Source organism: Excalfactoria chinensis, chromosome 3 (assembly GCF_039878825.1).
Source record: "Excalfactoria chinensis isolate bCotChi1 chromosome 3, bCotChi1.hap2, whole genome shotgun sequence".
NCBI classification, from domain to species: domain Eukaryota; kingdom Metazoa; phylum Chordata; class Aves; order Galliformes; family Phasianidae; genus Excalfactoria; species Excalfactoria chinensis.
This window is the reverse complement of record NC_092827.1, coordinates 27,346,747-27,367,874: the sequence shown is the minus strand read 5'-3', so window position 1 is coordinate 27,367,874 and position 21,128 is coordinate 27,346,747. Positions and strand designations below refer to the sequence as shown.

The window sequence follows — 21,128 nt, the reverse complement described above, 5'->3', positions numbered from 1 at the left end:
ATTATATATATATATATATATATGTATATATATATATATATATTTTAGAAATGCTTCATGTTATTTGTAGATAGTGCTGCATATGGCACACTTCTGCAATCTAAAGTACGCGAACCTAACAATGCATAAAATTTGACTTATCCAACCTGAATTGATATCTAAAACATTCCAGTCTTATGAAAGTGAGCACTATAAAAGCTGCATGAACAAATAAACTGAAGTAATTTTGAGTTTTTAAGTCTTCTCTTAAGCTTTGAAAGAAGTATCAAAGTAGATATCATTTGCATAATTTCTTAAACAGCAGCTATCTACTAAGTTGATAGCTCAGTATATGAAGTATGGACTGAAAAAAGTCCACTTACATATAGATTGTATCACAGGAGCTAGCATGTGATAGCATCTGAACTAGCATGGAGCTAGTCTTCACTAGCTCTAGTCATAAATCAGTGAGCTTGTACATTTACATATCCATCTCTTCCATGTTACAAAAGTATCAGAGGCGGCCTCAATTCTGCAGACTTTGGAAAGCTTTGAAGCTTGACAATTGATTACATCTAAAAAGAAACCACTAATACATTTGAGAAAAGGGATTACAATTATTTTAGCACTGAAGCTACCTCTTTCGCTGCATTGCGACTGTCTTGGATTCTGATCGTTACTGAATTCCTAGGAAAATTATTTTCTACCCAAAACTGAACTGCTGTCCAAGTTATACATGCAGCTCCAGCAAACTGTCACTATCTTGGAAGGGGAGACTTGCTGTTACCTAGCTGGTAATGAAGCAAGAGAGATGGCAATGTATATGAAGAGAAGCCTCTGTATATACAAAACAAAGAAATTCTTAAAAGTCGTAATGTGATTAGGGTATAGAAGTAGATAGAACGGAAACTGGAAGATACTCAATTTAATGTCAGTGGATTCAGATATTTTAGGAAGACTGTAATTCCAGCAGACTGTCAATCCAAGCAAACTCTTCTTGGAAAAGATTCAGGGAGAAGCCACCAAGTCCATACAACAATTTTGCAGAAACAGATTGATGAAATGACTAAAAAGAAAGTAGATTTGTTACTTGACTGTGGTCTGTAATTATTTACACAGGAGAAGACTACTAAGAGTAGAAGATCCTTCACTTGAGTGGACATAGATTCAATAAAATCCAATACCTATGATAAAATAGGTAATGGCAGATAAGTAATACAGCCTGCATTTAAAAGAACCAGGTGGTTAAGCACAAGAACAAATTCCCAACACTTACAGTGATTAAGTGAAAATTCCTTCCTAAAAGGGCATACCTGCTCAAACTAAAATATGGGTCAGAACACTAATGACAAGGAAGCACTAGTGGAATTGCTGGCTGGGCATCACAAAACAGAGCTGACACCAGCAGTGGATGAGAAGGAAGCATTTCAGAAATAATAGAGATTATCTAAATAATTTTTTTCTCAACCTTCAGACTGAATTTTGCAATATGCATGTTAAGAAGAATCCATGTGAAAAGTTTCAGGACTTAAAAAATCTACAGAAAAATAAATTGGTCAACTTAAAAAGCACCGAGTTTTGAAATCATGAGCAGATGAATGTTTTGAAATATAAGGCTATAACATTGAAAACTCAATATTTGTATCTTGTGAAAATACAGAATTTGTTACCACTTCTCTCCATATATGATCTTTACAGGTACATTATCAACTCCACATAGACAGTGAGGGAGCAGATTTTTCCCCTCTACCTGACTAGAAGATGCCGTGGCTTTCTCAAGTTGTGTGCAGGGACTTACATGTGCAGTATACTATTTTGTTCACGGCTGTGTCCCTTGCTATATAACATCCTGTAACTCTAGATTCACATCTTACACCTATCTATTCTCCTTTATTTTTATTTCTTATAACATACTGGGAAAGTCAGAGGTAATAGTGGGCTACTAAAGTAAATCAGCTGAACATCAGGTTATACACAGTCCCCAGACAGCTGCCACTTCTCCTCCCCAGCACCTCTTTTTTGCCCAAGCTATTTTTTCTGATCAGCATTTAGCTCTCATGCACCATAGGAATCCCTGTGGCTAGAGTACCCCACCACCTTCTACACATTCCCAAAACGTGGGCCAAATCTACCAAAATCTTGTGGAAACAAGCTCTTTCACAAACCTGTTAAGGCATGTTCTAGTTTCTCTGCATAAAGCCAGTTGTTTCAAACAACAAAACATCCATTGCAGTCCAAATCACAGAGCAAGGCTTGTGAACTTGAAGAGTCACAAACAATAAACTGTCACAATTAATTGTACTGTTCTGTTTGAAAGAAATATAAATAATGAAGAAAGCAAAAGTGACAGATACAATTTACAACATCAACCATTTTTAGTACTTCCTTAAGACATTTCATAGTACATACTTAACACTGCAAAGCATTCTCCAATTACTAATATCTAACTAAAAAAGTATTTCTTTTATTTGCTTAGGGTTTTTCTTTTTTGCCTTTTTTTATTTTTTTTTACATTATTGTGAAAACATATTCCTCATACTCCAGTATTGACATGGGTGTCCAAGTACATAGCTAGCGCAGTAGCTGCTTTATTTTATTTGAGCAAGTATGAACATATCAGTGAGATCTAGCCTTTCGAAAGTAAATAAGATGTAGTAGATACAATCCACCAAAGCCTGTATTCAAACCAGAACTGCTCAAAATCAGAAGGACTCAAATTCAGAAAAAGTTAAATTGCTGTATAAATTTTCACGCAGTATAGCATCTTTTTATTATCACTGAAGAGATTATATTCTTCTTTCTCTCCAAGATTCATTCTGACTTTGAGATAACCCCTGCTTTCAGAAACAAATAGGATTTCTGAGCAACATTTCTTGGCAGGGATGTGACAGGTCGCACTTGTCACTTCATGCAAAAGCCTTGAAGACCTTTTGTTACTGCTCACCAATTCACACATGCCAGGGAGAATTCACAGAAGGTCAAAACTACACCTATGGGGATTGTCTGCCTGCATGCAGAAACCTGCCCTATAACACACTCAGCCTTCTGAGTGTCAGAGGCTTGTCATGCAAACAAAACACAGCCCAGGTCAAACAAACTTGTCTTCAAAATCTCTCTGCCTACAAAGGGTAATTTCTTCCCATTAGCACCTCAGTCCCTAAGCCAAGATCTAGGTAACATCCTACATAGATGCCAAGAGATGTGGCTGCATTATGATCTTACTGGAACCAGCATCTGTGCAGAGCTCAGTAAGTTATTAGCTAAAACTTAATCTATGACTGAACTTTAAATCCTTCAAGCAGCTTCTTTGCCATTTAAAAAACAATTACTACTCCTCTATTATTTCTATAGGAAATGTAGAAATCACAAAATAAACCACCTTCAGATTCTAAAGAGGGATAAAAGACAGCACATAGATATTTGAGACATAATTTTCACCTGTTAAATGCTATTAAGAAAATACTGTCTACTGCCAGTATTAACAGTTGCCAAACATTTATTAAAAAAAAAAATAAATCAAAAATCACATATTTACCTTTTGTGGAAGAGTAATAATTCTCGTGTTCTTCAATGAATTAAATGCACGGAATGATGGAAACAGAAAAAGAAATCAGCAAATTTAAGGTTAGAGAAAGAAATGTGTTACATGTGACAATGGCATGTACAGTAGGCAGTACTCCGGCAATATGTAAAAGTAATGTAGAAAATTAAAATGATAAACCATGACAAATAATAAAGCCTGTGACGTTTTCTTCAAAATTAACAGGAACAATGAAGTTACTGAGATTCAGATTGTGGACTCTTTAAATATTCCGCTAAGGCAGCATTCTCACATCCAAATTTACGAACATAAAATCCTGAAATTGCTTTAAGTATCACTCTGACTTCTGAACGACGTAGCCCTGTTTTAGTTTCCGATGCCTTTTCTGAAATACCGACTGTTACAAATGTACTTTCTGTTAACTGAAATCTGTAATATTCAATAACCACTTGACCATGGAAAACTGGTCTTTAAGGAAAACATTAAAGATTACGAGCCTTGAATTAATTTGCAAGAGTTAGCAATGCTGAGAGAAAATACTCTCCCATGTGAGTAAAGATTCCACAAGCTGCCTCAAAATATGCAGTGCCACCTAAGAATTTCAAAATAAAACCAGAAATATGAAGACAAAACAAACAGTGCTAGAAGACTAAAATCTAAAACTGAAATCATTTCTTCTTCCAGTCAATGACGGACCTAAGATAAAGACTTAACTGCAAGCATTTTTCCTTTTACCATCACTCAAGCCAGATTCTCACTGCAATTACATTTCATTTCACAGACACACGTAACTGTTTTTTTCCACTTGTTTTGTTTTTTTTTTTTTTTTTTTTTTTTTTAAGGATTTAATTACATATGCAAAGATATTTGCAACACTATTCCATGATTTTTCAACATGCAAATCTTCCATATGAAATTATGATTCCTGTTTGCTAAAAGGAACACACGACATTGAAACATTTCATTCCTGGATATTGTGACTACCATTGGAGATTTGTACACATACTTATATATATTATAGACATGAACTTCATAAAAGCAATTCCCGTTCATTACCAGTAGAGATTTCAGTGTGACTTTCCTTCACAAAACAGCTGCACACACACATGCATGCACTTCAACCCGCATATGCAAGGGCTATGTAGCTTTTTCTGACATAAGCCAAGATACGATATGCTAGTCAGAGTTTCATTTTTCTAATGATCACTGCATAAGGCTTGCTTCTGTAAATACATGCCATTGAAAACATACAAACACTCCAGTTATGTTTATTGGTACTCTTTTTACGTAAATAGGCTGCTGATTATTGCAATCCTTACTCCCATTACATGACTAGAAACACAAAACCACGCCACTGAAGCTAGGAAAATGAAACCAAGCTGTGAATAGCCAAACAGAAGCAAACAGATGGAGAAAGACCCGCTTTCCTTGAATTAGCTCATTTTTATACTACAAACCATCATCACACATTTATCTCACTTCTTCAAAGATTTCAGCAGTACACGATATGTTTTTTCTTCACTTGTTACATTTCCCAGTAGTATCTACCATTTCCAAAAAGGAGTGTAGTCATACAGAGTTTCAGGCTTTGTTAGCAATTTGCTATTATTCAAAAGTGTAGAGACACACCCTATTTAAGTCAAAATCACTATGAAGTCTGATAGTTTGTGTGAGATAAAATGGACTGAGTAAAGATCACAGAAGTACACTTTATACAAAAGTGCCATTTAAAAGCCATGCAACTATACAACAGATTTGTTGTACAAACAGCCAAAAAAATCAATGCAGAATTCCCACCCCTCTTAGCTTCCATAAGTGATTTGCAAAGTTCTACTCAAACACAATGCAAATAGATACTGATGCAACTCTCTTGCAGCTTGCAAATTATAGTATATGGAGAGCACAGAATTGTCCATATCACAGCTTCGAATTTTACTGCTTTAGTCATTGTGTCATTTAAAACAAAGAAAGTATAACACTTCACTTGCAGCACAAGTTAAGGTGAAGACAACTAAATTGTGACTTTCATAAAACACAAACGTGCCTAAACCAGACTTAACTTTCACTTTCAAGCATCACAAGACCTTCAGTTGCATTAACATCCCAGTGTGGGAATTACTGCTAAGGGAGTTGCAAAGAAACACATATTGCCATGACCTCCTTGAATATCACAGTGATTAAAATAAAAATCATGTTGCCTAACAAACACAGGAGCCTCTAATCTTATCCATAAATGCTTTAAAGCATCCGTATGTATTGGTGTGGCTAAAAATTCAACATAGAACTCTTCCAAGTGAAAATACCCAGCATGATTTCTAGTTTATTCAAAACTAGGGCAAAGTAGCTACCTCCTTTACAACAGTCACCAAAGAGCTTGGTTTTATTGTTCTCTTGTTTGTTTTGTTGTTGTTGGTTTTTTTTTGTTTGTTTGTTTGTTTTTTTGTGTGTGTTTGTGTGCGTATGTGTGTGTGCAATTATGCTATTTTGAGGTTATTAGATTATTCTTAAACTGAACTTTTTCTTCTACTTTTTCACCCTGTTCCTGATTGGTAATACATGCACCATATCTTTAACAGAATGGGGAATATGAGTCTTCCTATAAGACTTTCTTCTCTTATGAAGTAGATCTACTGGGAAGAATCTACTGAAGTAAGTCACAATTTGACTGTTTATAATTCTAAAACCAAAGCAGTAACTAACACAACATTGCTTGATAGAAGCAGCCATTATCTGTTAGTTCTAAACTTGATAATGAAAAACTGGAATGTCTAAAATTCACCATTAGTCCTAGGAGAAGCCTTATTAGCATGCACGTTATCATCTACAACAGAAGGCTGAGAGAGAAAATATCACGCTTTCTTGAGAAGACAACCACAGCCACTCTTGCTTCTTCATTAACTCTCATATTTTCCACAACGACGGTTTCAAAGAGTAACAAACTCTTACTCTACTGGATTCCTGTATACCTCTTGAATATGTAAACAGTCAATTAAAAATAAATAAAAATAAACAGTCTTGATATAAAGTCAATCAATCTTTCTATAACAATTACTATGATTTGCAAAACAGATATAGATTGATAAGATCTATATTTAACCCTTCTGACATAACAAAATTTGTGTAGTGTAAGAAAGCGCTTTACTACAAAAATGATACTTTACAGTACATTACATTGTATTTCCTTGAAATGCAGGATATTGACACTGACCACCAATAAGGAGCTTTATTTTTAAATGAAGAAAATGCGAAGAACTTTTAAACATTACTTTTTGTAACATTTATAGATTGCACTGGATTTTGACATTTTCTGTACCCATGGTGACTGGGTGAACTTGAATCACAATTAAGTCATATTTCAGTTCAAAGTAAAGTTATTGAAAATATTTCACGGACAAATATATTGAGATTCAATTGCAATCAGAGTCAAACCTCTTCTATCACTCCATCAAACTTTGATATTCATAAAAGAGGTGAAACTGATAACAAAATTTGATACTGAAAATCAAATTATTTCTTATAGCCTCACTGAAGCTACTCACCTAAAGAAGGTTAACATTTATACATATTAATATATTTATATCATGATACTGTCAAAACATTTAAAAATATTTTATAAAATCTACTAAACTTAGTACTTCCCTGTAAATGCACTCTCAGTCTGAACAGCGTGTTAAACATGGGCAATATCAGAAAATCTTCCTTTCAGATAGACAAGTTAATCAGACAAAATCAAAATACTATGTAAAGAACAAAATCTCTTCAGCCTTCAATTCAATGGCTGTATTAACACAGGCAAAATATGGTATATAACAAAGTAAATAACCTATTTGTTTATTTTCTACATATGGCGCAAGCATATGAACCACAAATATGAATAAGAGTTCAGTGAAATAGCATTGCGTTACAGATATTCATGGCACTGACAGCTTTTAAAACCAACGGCAGCTTTTGCCTTCTGTTTAAAGTTCACTTTTTCTTTGCTCTTCTGCATACAACCCCTTACAACCCATCTCTACTTAATTTCACAACATGTTCTACGTTCATTTCGTTTTTAACAAAACACACAAGTTACCAAGAATAGCTGAAAGATAACAGATACCCGCAGGAAAACCAAAAGAAATTAAAAGCTGAATTGTCATTGTACATTGTACCAAGTTCTGAAATTGCAGATGAAGCATGAAAGACATTTGGAATGCACCTTTCATTACCCTTTCCTAAAAAGCTCTCACTTGCTAATAGAAATAGTAGAAATAGACATTGTAAATGTAGACTGAAACTAGTTTATAATCAAAATAGTCTTTAGTTCACTATGAAACACCATAAGAAGTCTCAAAAGTAATCTTTTAAATGAAAAAAAAAAACAAAACTATTTGCATTAGTATTTTAATCATTCAGAATAAACACATGTATAAAACAAGAACACATTTTAAGGTATGTTAATTGAAGGTGTACTATACCGTCACAGTTCAGTCTAATAAAATTAATGCAAACAGACTGTCTATGTTAATGTGACTGTACATCATACAAAATAAAATACAGCAATCAAACATGATTAAAAGGTCATAATCAGCACTATTACCTATTTAAAAAAAAAAAGATCTGCCATCTTCAGTAAGGCACAGTAAGATTCAATAAGGTGCAACACATAATCATCTGAAGTATTTCTTTCATTTTCACACAGAAGAAAACCTTGAGTTGTTGCTTGTTGTTAATGAGAATAATGGGCTTTTAAACACAGAAGAAAACCTGAATACACACATATTATCCACTGTGAAGTTATAATTAATTTTATGGCCATTTGATTTTACTTAATAGTTCAAGCTGTGTGTGTAATATATTGCTAGAAAAAGCAGCAGCAATATTTACACCTACTTGGTGTTAGTTTGTAAAAGCCATCTTCCACAGCCACTAAGTCTTCACTGTCATTTTCAAAAAGGAGCAGAAGTCTTTGCTCCATCAATTTACTCTTAATAATGTAAGACCCAATGAACTGTGCTTTGATATTCTTGCACTGGTTGTTTTAATTCTTATATCACTGAACCTGTCCCACTCCAGAGGGAATTTTTCATACTGTGATTTTTGTTTACGATTAGTCTATGCAAACAATACACAGCAATTAATATGAACAAAAAAAAAAAAAAAAAAAAAAAAAAAAAAAGAAAGAAATGAATAACACTGTCAAAATATTTGCTTCAGATTTCTTTGGCTCAATACAAACTAGATGTGCTCATGGAAACCACCATGACTCTAAAAGAAATTTTAAAGTAGACGAACATGAAAGGCTACTAAAAAATTAAGGCAATTAAACTGTGTATAATATTTCACCCATCAAAATCTCTTAGACTTTCCAGACTACAAATACGGTTTCATTCTCTTCTATTTGGCAGAGCTATAGCTTTTAACACGTAGCTGTGAAAGCAGAAAGTAAAGAGAAGAAAAGTAAGAAGGCAAAGAGTTAGAGCCATCATAAGCTCATTATTTGATACCTTGCTCTATACTGCCACTTCTTACAGGAACTTGCGGTAGCTGTCTTCCCCTGCGACTGCTGAAGGATGTGTCTGCAGGAGGAGACTGGTTGGGACTTCCTTGTTGATGTATTCTGCAGATGAAATGAAGATAAAATAAAATAACCCAAATGAAGAGAATTTATATATTCTTACTTTTAAACACAAATTCAGTTGCAAATAGAGAAGATGAGTTTGAAAAAATTTTCATTTGATGTATGCCATATGCATGTATTCAGGACTGGACAGCTAGCAAACTTATATGGTTTCACCTTTAACTTCTCTAACTTCCTTCCCTCTAAGGAGAAAAAAATCTGTTTCTTTGTTTTATGGTGCTTTGAGAAAGTACTAGCCAAAAAAATGCTGAACTAAAAGCAGTTTTCTAATAATCATTTATTATTACTGTCCTCCTGTACTGGTACAATGACAGCACAATATGTCACCTCTATATCCTCTATATTTCATTGACTTTTGTGTTCCCTTTGTGATGATGCCCTATTGCACAAGATCACAGAACTAGACAGCAAGCATCTAATGTCATGGCATAGTGGGTTATTTTCCCTTGAACTTAAACAAGGAAAAATATCTTTAAACGTGTGTGTGTGTGTGTGCGCACATGCTCATAGTACAAACTGGAAAGTGAACAGAACAATGTATAAGATTTTCAGTATTCTTACCTAAGTAAATATTGTAATCCCTTTGACTTTGGCTGAATTCCAGCTACCACTATTTCAGAGTACTTTGGCTACTTCTTACACACACATATAGCACCTTTAACATAGTGGGCACTTTTAGAATGCTTCTAAGTTTCCATCTGTAATAGGTAGGGCCATTGGTAATAACTAGAGAAAAAGCTTAAGGAAGTAAAGCAAAGATGAGAAGGAGATTGCTGAGAGGGACAGTTAGTTCATTAAGCGTCCTTGCCAGCAACAGTAATACCATGCTAACTGCTGCAGAAAAGCACCCTTATCTACTGTGCTAAGGGGCAAGTAGATAGCTTGCAGTTTTAAGTAACACTTGCACAAGTTCAAAATACTTTCAGCTTTCGCACTACATAGATCAAGTGACTTCGATTAAGCCTATGAGATTAAGCAGTCAGAAAAAGATGAGTTCCTGCACAGTGTTCAAGCAAAATACTTAATTTTGAGATGGATACAGAACAAAACACAACAATGGAAGGACAAAACACAGCCAATTTTTCACTCTTACATTGCATAACTATTTAAGATCAACAGAAGTACCATCTAGATGGTGAAGATAGGCAGCATAAAGGATATGGGAGAAGTGTAAATACCATGAAGAGAGGATAATCTATAGTGCCAGGATGAGTGAACGCGCCATGTATGCTCAGGAAAGTACAATACCACACTGACACCTGGGAGGCAGAACATGAAAGCTGAACTGGACATGTAATAGCAACCTTGTCAGAAGTGGAGAAGGTGGCGCCGAGCCTCCGGGCGCAAGGTGATGTACAGAGCATAAGGCTCTGACACTAGAGTGCTCACTCGACCTGGAGCGAGCATGATGTTTTCCCCTAATGACTGGCTGTTCAGTCGTTCGTGGGGCTGGAAGTCCCCTTCTAGAAAGACATGGTAGCAGACCCCTAAAACATCAGGGCCAAAAAGAAACTGTTCAGTTGTTAGCTCCAGGCACACCTTCCCATGCCCCCCTCCACCAAAGAACATCACAAACATTGGCTGCAGGGACTGGACGGGCATTTCAGGACCAAGTTATTAATTCAGACTATGAATCCATTTCCAAAAGAATAGACTATAGAACACTCACTGCTGCAGATATACATCACTCTACTTCTGGAACTGCTGAGCACTGAATGCAGTAGACCATTGGCCAAAACCCTAGCTGCATCTCAAACAGCAAATGCAAGCTAAAAACATGTATGAAATATAAAGGGCTAGCACAGAGTAGGCTATACATACCCAGTTTTAACACAGTACATTTGTGTTTTCAAAGTATACCTTCTGTATTTATAAAAAATATTAGCTGAATTTCAATTAGTGTCCCAAAGAAGGACAACTGGTAATTGCACACATACATCATTCCCTTAGGAGTCTGAAGCAAGGAATCTATTTAAGTAACTTCCTGCAGTAGAAACCAACACAAATACACAGTTCTGAAGGAACTCTGATGAAAACATCATTAAAATACACAGCAAAATGATTAACTGCGTTAGTGTAATTAGCAGCATAATTATTAGTAGTTCAATAATTATGTATTTTGCAAGCATTAGATAATCTAGAACATCTCAGGTTTGGAGGGTGACAAAGTAAATTTCCAGCTGTGGAACTTCCTAATTTCTCTAGATTTATGAACTGTTCCTGCACACACACAGCACATCTTTCCCAGAAGTTACAATCAAAATAACCAAGGGACTTTCTAGTTTGTAAAGCTATCACATGCTTACAAATTATCTTTAAAAATAAATAAATAAATAAATAAATAATAATAAGTGCATTTGAAATAACATTTATTCAGATGCCTATCAAGAATAAAGGTTTTGTCTCAGGACCAACCAATGACAGCTTATATGGAAGTTCTGCACAATGCTACAAAAATAGGATTCTGTTCCCTTTGCCATATCTTTCCTCTTAAACCCTGACAATTTCTTAACTCCTGATTTGTTCTGGCAATAACAGTAACACTCTTACAGGGATTGACTTCCTGATTCTACAAGATGCTCAAGATAATTGTGATGAGCTAAGATCTGAAAATGCCTGTACAGTCTCAAATGGAAATGTAATCCATGCCGATCTAGAAGAAAGATCAGTTGCAGAAATGAAGGAGTCTACAATACCTGATTAGGAGAATGAGACAAAGAGGAACAAGTATGCGAGACAAAAGCTGGTGTGAGTCTGAGGAAATGAGAGAGAAGTTAAGAAATGCAGAGAGGACAAAATTAAGGAGAGAAAATTTGAGAGAGAAATGACACCTTATGATAAATGACATTGCAGCAAACGTATGTTGGTATCTTGTTGCTTGGTACCACTGCTTCTCCCAGAGGAAGGTAACATGACAAACAGCAAGCCTGTAACTCAACTGGCCTCCAACCACAGGGGCATTCTACAGGTTCCACATCTGCTTTCCCACTAGGAAAATCAAGCTTCTTTCTCTTCAGACTGATATTTTAGTGACATGGATAAAAATAAATGGATAAATAAATCACGACAAAACCACATGCTGGCACATGTGGAACTACGAAGAACTAAAACTAAGAGTGCGGTACCAATCCAACACAGCTTTGGTACAGGATCCTACACAATTCATAGCAAGTACAGTTAACACCTGTATCATTATGTTTATGCAGCCTTAAATTCAGTATTCTGGGGGTAAGAAATTAGGGGTGGAAGAATGCACTTCAGAACTGATTGTTTTCATCCACTTTTTTGTAGTCACATTCATACAAGCATAAAATTATCTTCTATTTTCACGTAATGAGTTTTACTGCTTCAGAAAATACCGAGTCCCATCTTCAGGCTTATCTCACTGAACTGTTAAGGGAACAATTAAAACACCTGAAAATATTTGGGATGGGTTTATTGTTTTCCCCCTCTAATGCTGATTTCCTAAAGTATCACAGTACTTAAGGATGTGATCTTATAGAGCACACTGAGGGGTTTTTTAGAAGGAAGCTGATAGCATGCTGATACCTTATTCTCTGTGAACACTTGAGCTACTTGTAGATAAGGTCAGCAGAAATGGATAGTAGAAGAATTACTATAGAGTTATATTTGTCATTTGACAAACAAATTACTTGCCTATTATCAAAATCCTCTGGCTGCACTGTGTTCACTGCTAGAGCTTAATTTTCTATTGTGGAAAACAAAAAAGGAGCTTTGGTGACTGACTGACACTCTTGGAAACATGCTTCACTTAAGGATAAAAAGAAGTGTGGTTTGTTTTTTTTTTTCCTTAAGTTTTCCTATTCACCTGTGAAAGAGTTATTTCACGTTGTTTTAAAAACAAACAAACAAAAGAACACCAAGCACCACTTATCCCTTGGTAATAACTAGATTGTTATGCATTCCCTTTTTATTAATCAACGCAAAATGAGAAAAGGATTTATCTCAATACAGCAATGACTATAGTATAAACTCATTACATTCCATTTAAATTCTGTATATATAGACACTGTAACAACATATCCCTGCTGTCTCCAGACTTGCTTTTTCCCACATACCTGAGTATATCCTCAAATGTATGTTATATCTTGCATAAATATTAAAAGAAGTTTTGAAATACCCAGGGAAAAAAATGTCTCAAAATATCAGACCTAGGCTGGTCATTTCAATCAGGAAAACACATTGCTCAAATCTCAAAAGAAGAATTTTCATAAATGTAACTACACACTTACAGGTAGAGTCATGTGCTGTTAATATATTCAGCATAATACCTCATAAAAACATTTCCTGCAAATCAGTTCCTATCATCAAAAATATCTGAAATTCCGTTTCAAGATTATAATCCACACCAGCCATAAGGGATTGAGAGAAGGAGACTCCACAACCCCCCTGGGCAGCCTGTTCCAGTGCTCCGTCACCCTCATCGTAAAGACATTCTTGTGCACACTCATGGGGAACTTCCTATGCTCCAGTTTCTGCCCGTGACCCAGTTGACTTAGCCTTTCTTCACAGGGGAGGTGTTCCAGGCCCTTCACCATCTTTGTGGCCCTACACTGGACTCTTTCCAAGAGATCCCTGTCTTTTTTGTACTGGGGAGCCCAGAACTGGACACAGTACTCCAGATGAGGCCTTACCAGGGCAGAGTAACCTGCTGGCCCTCGACCTGCTGGCCACACTCTTTTTATTGCACCCCAGAATGCCATTGGCCTTTTTGGCCATGAGGGCACACTGCTGGCTCATGGCCAATCTGTCATCCACCAGGACACCAATGCTTACTTAGTGCTTACACTTCCGCATTTTCCACCCCATTCACTTTGTATCCCACTCCCATCTTTTCTCTTTTCTCAGCCTCTTGCCAAGGTTCTTAAAATCATTCAGCCTGCATGATTACTGAGACCACCACAATCTTGGTCCCAGGAGCTTCCCTTAGTTTTCCGAAGTTAAAAACAGGGAAAAATACAAATATAATGAACCGAAAGGTAAAACTGTTGTTGCTTTAAAGACAGCAAGAACTTCAGCCATAATTCTGGTCAAATGCCTGGTCAAAGCTGAAATAAACTGCTGTCAGGACAGCAGAAGCCTCAAAATCAAAATAATAATAATCTGGTCCTTGAGGCAGTAAAGTAAAATAAAAGCTCTGAACTTTATTCTAGATTATGAGTATTTGTTTGGAAAATAAAACATGTCTGTGTTATTCATGGAAGTTTTTCAATCCTCACAATGTAAACAGACAAGCTCCTCTGCTCATCAAGAATTTGAGTACATAAGCATTTGCTGCTATAATGTAAAAGCTGTAAGTTACAATAATAATGCATGCACAAGAAAATTCAGTGGAAGCAGAAAGTAAAGTATAAGTGTTCATATTAACTTTATGTAATGACAGCATACAGAATTTTTCAGCACATTTATGTATAGAATTTAACTTTTTTTACATTAAAATGTGAAAGTGCTAGCTTGGAATATAGGAGTGTGCTTTCAGTGTGGCTCTTTCTTCAACATTTGATCAGATACCTCTTGAATTATTAGTCTCTCCATGTATTTTTCTCATCACTAAAGTTTTTTTTAAAATAGGCAAGTTTTTTGAAAAATATGTATGGTAAAACATAGAAAGGGGTTGGTAACATACTAATGAAATATGCTATGCATTTTCAAATTTCATCTTACATAGATCAAGACAGGCAACAAATCTCATACTATGGCTTACTAAGTGTATGACTGCTAGTTTTCCCTCTCAGTTAATCTGCAATGATGGAGACTGCCAGAAAAATTGTATTGTACTGACAACACAACAAGCAGTGATAATAATATGGATGCTATAAATAACACTAAATTATGGCAATATAGTTTAGAATCATAGAATCACTCAGGTTGGAAAAGACCTTGAAGATCATCAAGTCCAACCATGACCCAACCACACTACCCTAACAACCCTCCACTAAGTCATGTCCCTGAGCACCACATCCAAACTGTCTTGAAACACATTCAGGGATGGTGACTCAGCCACCTCCCCACAGCAGCCTATTCCAGTGCTTAACAACCCTTTCTGTAAAGATATTATTCCTGATTTCCAGCCTAAACCTTCCCTGGTGCAACTTGAGGCCATTTCCGTTCGTCCTGTCACCTGTCACCAGTGAAAAGAGACTTGCCCCACTCTCACTGTAAGCAACTTTCAGATACTGAAAGAGAGCAATAGGGTCTCCCCCTCAGCCTCCTTTTCCCCAGACTAAACAGCCCCAGTTCCTTCAGTCTCTTCTCATACGGCATATTCTCCAAGCCTTTCACAAGCCCCGCTGCCCTCCTTTGGACCTGCTCCGGCACCTCAACGTCCTTTCTGTACTCTGGTGCTGAAAACTGAACACAGTACTCGAGGTGACGCCTCATCAGTGCCAAGTACAGGGGCAAGATTACTTCCCTAGTCCTGCTCACAACACCATTCCTGAGCTTATGGCATTGTTATGCATTTTCGACTTCAAAAACAGTATTAGATATATATTATGAACACTGGAATCAGTTTGATCATGAGAGATGTTTACTCATCAATCCTACCTTTCTGTTTCAGCTGCGGAGCCTTTCCTAGTTTGTTTTTGGCTGCTATATCTTTCCACTTTTCTGGACTGCCTGTGGAATGACAAGTCAGAAAAGAAATAAACGTAGAAGAAAAAGAATACAAAACTACGAAGACCTTATTTTTATTAATGTATTGTTAAGGTAATAACAGAAATGGTTGACAGATGGAAAAGTGACAGTTATCTTCATGAACAGGTTGGTGAAGTTGGGGTTAAAAACAAATGGCCCTGATTAACTTGACTGAGACTGATGGTGTGAAGGTTAAGAGGTACCAAAACAGGGAGATGACATTAATCCTGACTGCATATGCCACTAGCTCCCATTTCACATCCCATATCTGATTAGATACAGTGCTTCTTCTAGGTCTTTTAGTGCTCTCTTGACAACACTATAACAAAAGCAGAGTAGACAGTAGGAAGAAAAAAAAGTAATAATATTGAAACGGAAATGGAAAAATTGCTTTTAAATCTGTATTTCAAAACCAAAACAAATAATGCATCATATGTCAGATTCAATACTATACTAATAAAAACTTGGCTTTTTAAAAATTTCATTCTATTAAAAATTGTTAAAAGATAAAACAGTTTGAAACAATTCTTTTCTTTTTTTTTTTTTTTCTTCCCTAATTAATAGAAATAAATTAGAAGTTTATTTCATTCCCTTATTTAGGTTACGAAAATAGTGACAGTTCTTGTGTGTTATTACCCAGACTAATGACACCATTTAAAAATTAGGATTTATAATTTTAAACCTCAGATAATCATCAGTGTTTAGTTTTTAGGGGGAAAAAGGGGGCATACAGTATTTCAGTAATGAACAAAGAACAGGAGTAATTATTATTCATTCTTAGATCATGTAATGTACAAACCCTTACTTGCATAGCACACAGGAAAAATGATGATGAAGTAAGAAACTTGCAGTGATATAATCAAATTCTATACTATGGTATAAAAGAATAACTGTGGGAGGAAAAAAGATAAAAGTAATAGTAATGAATAAAAATTTGTTTTAAACCTCAGTGGTTACGCAAAGAGTAACCCAGTGACTGAAACAGGATGATACCCAAACAGCTGTAGCATCAGCTTATATTCAAAGAATATAATCACAGTGAATTTTCACTGCAATATTTGATCAGCATTACAGTGTGACACAGTTTGAGTCACGAAAAAGGAAAAAATGCAGAAATATATAATGTGCACTTTTTTCTTACGCGTTTGTGATTTTTTAATGGCAGAGGTAAGTATAAATACCTTCCAGTTTTCAAAATATTGTATTTTCTTATCAAAAATAATCTCTTGGAATAAAAATTTAGATCTCCTTTATCCCCAAACTGATTTCTCCAGATTTATTTTCTGCAATATATATTCCCATTAGTTAGTTATGCTTTTGCCAGGTCAAACACGAGGTAGATATGCAAGGAAACACACATGAAAAACATATAGCTTTAATTAAAATCTAAGGTGACTGAAGTATTTGAACATATGATCCACAGAATGGAGCGGGATCTCCCAAACTATGTCACACATTTTACTTTTTGTTTGGTTTATTAGAGGGTTTGTTTTCCCCTTACTCCTTCATGTCACTCACTGATACTGTGTCATTAAGTACAATGGAGAAAAAGAGGATATAGTGACTACTCTTTGCAGTATGAAAAAGCAGAAAATGTAATATACAGTGCCAGTGAACTGAACAGACTTATTTCTCTGCTCTATGTGCTGTTACTGCGAGCAGCAGATGTTAAAAATATGGTTAAGATCACAGTTTTCTCTGTTTCTTTCCTCTTGCTGAGATGATGCTATGTGCATTCTGTACAGCTCAACAGCACACTACAGCACTTGCAGTCCTATGTGAACACTGCAGACAGGTGTCCTTTCATGCCTATATAAAATGTACAAAGAGTGTAGAGGGGATAAAAAAAGATGTTTAAGCCATATTTTAATTTACAATGTACTTTATAGGGAATTAAATATTATCTAGGAACGATACACGCATACCACGTACTTCTACATAAAAAGCGAAAAAAAACCCTAAGTATTTAAAAGTTTTATGCAGAGCATATGAAGATACTCGTAGCGTGTAACTATAGCCAATACCTCATTTACTTGGAACTATGATTTGAGTAAATAAGAATACCTCTGTGCTGCTCCAGGTTTAGCACTTAGGTGGTCTACACTGTCCTGTTTTGGAATGCAAGACTCCAGCGTCCTTGTTCTTCACAAAATTTGGAAACATGGATGTAAATTTGGACAGAATGAGCAGAAACAGAGAGATGGTCACATGCAGTGAAGGTGAAGACATGCGATCACATATATAAACCAGAAGCATTAAGGCACAATCTGCTGTGTAAGTCTTATTTCTCACTTCCCTTTCTGTTGACTTAGTCCATACACTTTAAAAGACTATTAAAATTTTGATATATTAATATGAAACTAAGATGCAAAAAAGATGAAAGCCACAATAAATTTTAAACAAATTCTTCATGCTCTACACAACAAACAGCAGCACTGTAACTTAACAGTTGTCATTATCCTTCCTAAGAAGAAACTGACAGTATGGTTCATTAATCTAATGCATATACCAATGTACAAATCTTTCCCATAAGAAAAAATGATATTCTACCATCATACTGAGAAATTTCCAATTTTCCTGAAAATGCAAGCAAATTTTATACATTTTAATGTTTCATTATCAACAGTTCTGCTAAGGTTATAATTAACACTAACAGTTCAATAGTAAAGGCAGAATAACTTAGCAATTTAAAATAAAATTCAAACCGTGTATAGGATATATTTTAATTTCTACACTAGTTTCATTTCTTTTTATGTCATTATGAACATCAGAATTTGTTCATAGCTTTCAGTTTGGGATAGATATTATTAGCTCCTTTGTTTATTGTTAGCTTGCAATAGAACAAGTCACACAAACTATTTTCTTTTTCTCAATAAGATGTATTAATGTAAGATTTTTTTCAAATATCATTGATAGCTCTTAGAAAGTGAACAACAAAATTTGCAGTATATTAATAACCTACAGTACATATTAAATCTGCATCCATACTTTCAGTGTAGTGAGCAAAACCTAAAATTTCTCCTTAAGTCCTAAATGCAATAAATTACATACCAAACCAGTAAGTCATTATATACACAGACAAGCACAAAATATATTATTATGATTACAGACAAGCTATTCACAGTTCGTGTACAAGACACGTGCTTCAAGTTGCTTATTGCTCTTAAGTATAACATAATCAACAGAGATAAATGAAATAAGATTTCATTTGAAAACTATTGCTATTGAAACTAAAAACGACCATTCCAAAAGTGACAAAAAAGCATTTCTATTTTTAAAAAAGGGCTTTAGACATCAATAATGTCACATTCAATACTTCCTGATTTTTCCTGAGATTTCTGAAATGCTGGATCTACACATTACGTGAACAGGGACATCACTACTCTTAAGACTTGGCAGCTCCTCACTCATTCCTAGCACTTCAGTTCATGTCTTTCTAAACTGTCTCCCTGATTCAAGTTGCACAGTGTTGCTGAAAGAATGGGAAAGAATTGTTCCAGCCAAATTAGCCTGCCATTGACAGTATGTGGCACACCTCAAGTTCTCATGGCTGTACTAGAAGCACCACTGTGCTCAGCAGCTGCTTCAAGATGGCACTTAGGCAAGAACATTACACATGCATGACTGCTAAAAGCAACTTTTCACGAACTGAAAGTATCTGATATTTTTAAAAGATATATTTTACCTAGTCTTGGTTACATGTGGAATTTATACCAAGACATCTCAAAAGGAACAGTCTAAGTAAAATGCCTACCTATCATTAAGTGCTTACTTTCCATTCTTCTTGTTTCTTGCACTACTTAGGCTTTCACAGTTTCACAGTTCACCAGTTACCAAAAAGTCTTTCACTTTAGAGAGAATTTCTCATTCTAATTTCTAATATATATATATAAAGCAAACAACAAAATCTCCCAAAAATAAAGCAGCCAAATAGAACCCAAAAGTTATTCTTCAAAATGTCAAGTAAACCCCAATACTAAACAAACACTTATTAATTCTTAACATTGAAATAAAATGAAGTGTAACACATTTTCATCTTTTCAAGGTTTATCAAGGAGTCATTTTTTCCAATATGGAAAGTGACTTCCAGAACAACAATAACCTTGCCAAGACCTTTACTAAAATGTGTATTATGAATAATTATCAATAAATATCATGCTACAAGCATTGAATTGGAATGATCAAAATTGGATATCATGTGTAAGTCCTATGTTTAAGAAATATACTCAGGAATAGATCTTAATTGCATTTTATATGCAAAAAGGGCCAATTTGTAAGAATTCTGGAATATACTCTAGTAAAGTGTAAGATGGCATCTGTCGGGGTCAGTTAACCTGTGGAAACATGATCTGAAAGTGGTGATAAGTAACTGTTAGTTATCCCTGTTGATCCAACAGATACTCAACAACCTACACCCATAGTATCACCTGTTAATTTAATAAAAACACACCTTAAAACAAAACAAAACAAACAAACAAACAAAAAATGTCAGAACTGAACAGTCCTGGCCAACTGGCAAATAAAGGTAAGAAAATAATCAAAATGAATGTAAATTTAAAGAATAGAAAATTTCAACAAACAAAGATAAAGCATTCCATGCTGATATTCTACACACTGGGTGGGCACTGACTACACTAAGAAGTGAGACTGCAGATCCCTAATTCAAAATATTGCCCCCCAAAGATTCTATGTCTCGCAATTCGTTTATTAGGAGGTATTAGATAATTTCAGTCTTTGATACATTCAGAAAAATTTGGCTGATATCAGAAGGTTTTAATTCTGCATTAAGAATGGCAGCATCCAGATGAGAACCCAATTTCATTGATATGCACTTTAATTCTAATCACTTTAATGACAACAAGGTGTTATCATCAATTCTGACCCACAGCTTAAAAAAATTTGGAAGAAGAAATACTTCTAAAATGTCTAAAATATATAAAGTACATTTGCAAATGGTTAATAACTGGCCCACCAATGAGCTCAGAATCAACTTTGGTAAGACACTGAGAAATGCTGTATCTGAATGGCCAGTTTTGAAATAATGTTTCACAACTTAAATTTTATAATTTATAATGCAGTGTTACTCTAGTAAAAAAAGAAATGTTATCCAAACACAGTTAGAGGTTTCACTCTCTAGTTTGTATTGGTTCAATACACCCAGTATCAAGCAAATAAGAGAAATTATAGTACAAATGTAACTACTGGAAGTATTCTTGAATGGAAGGCAACCACTGGCACTCAAAGTAAATGGAAAAGTTTCATCATCAACCTGTCTTACAGTTTCAAGAGCAGATTTGTAAGAATGTACACAAGCATGGATTATTTACATCT

General features: G+C 35.2%; 1 protein-coding gene across 50 annotated transcripts in view; it reads right to left on the bottom strand.

The window, feature by feature from the left end:
• The window catches only part of RIMS1 (regulating synaptic membrane exocytosis 1), a 294,338-nt gene that overhangs the window by 67,349 nt on the left and 205,861 nt on the right, over positions 1-21,128 (bottom strand). For 16 of the 50 annotated variants that reach the window (XM_072330730.1, XM_072330753.1, XM_072330734.1 and 13 more), the window contains 2 exons: positions 15,708-15,779; positions 9,007-9,119 (listed from right to left, as the gene is read on the bottom strand). In XM_072330730.1, coding sequence (XP_072186831.1) covers positions 9,007-9,119; positions 15,708-15,779 — 185 coding nt within the window. Of the gene's footprint in view, positions 1-3,514; positions 3,545-9,006; positions 9,120-10,444; positions 10,628-15,707; positions 15,780-21,128 lie in introns of all 50 variants that reach the window. The other 34 variants (XM_072330773.1, XM_072330720.1, XM_072330726.1 and 31 more) reach the window with 5 other exon arrangements.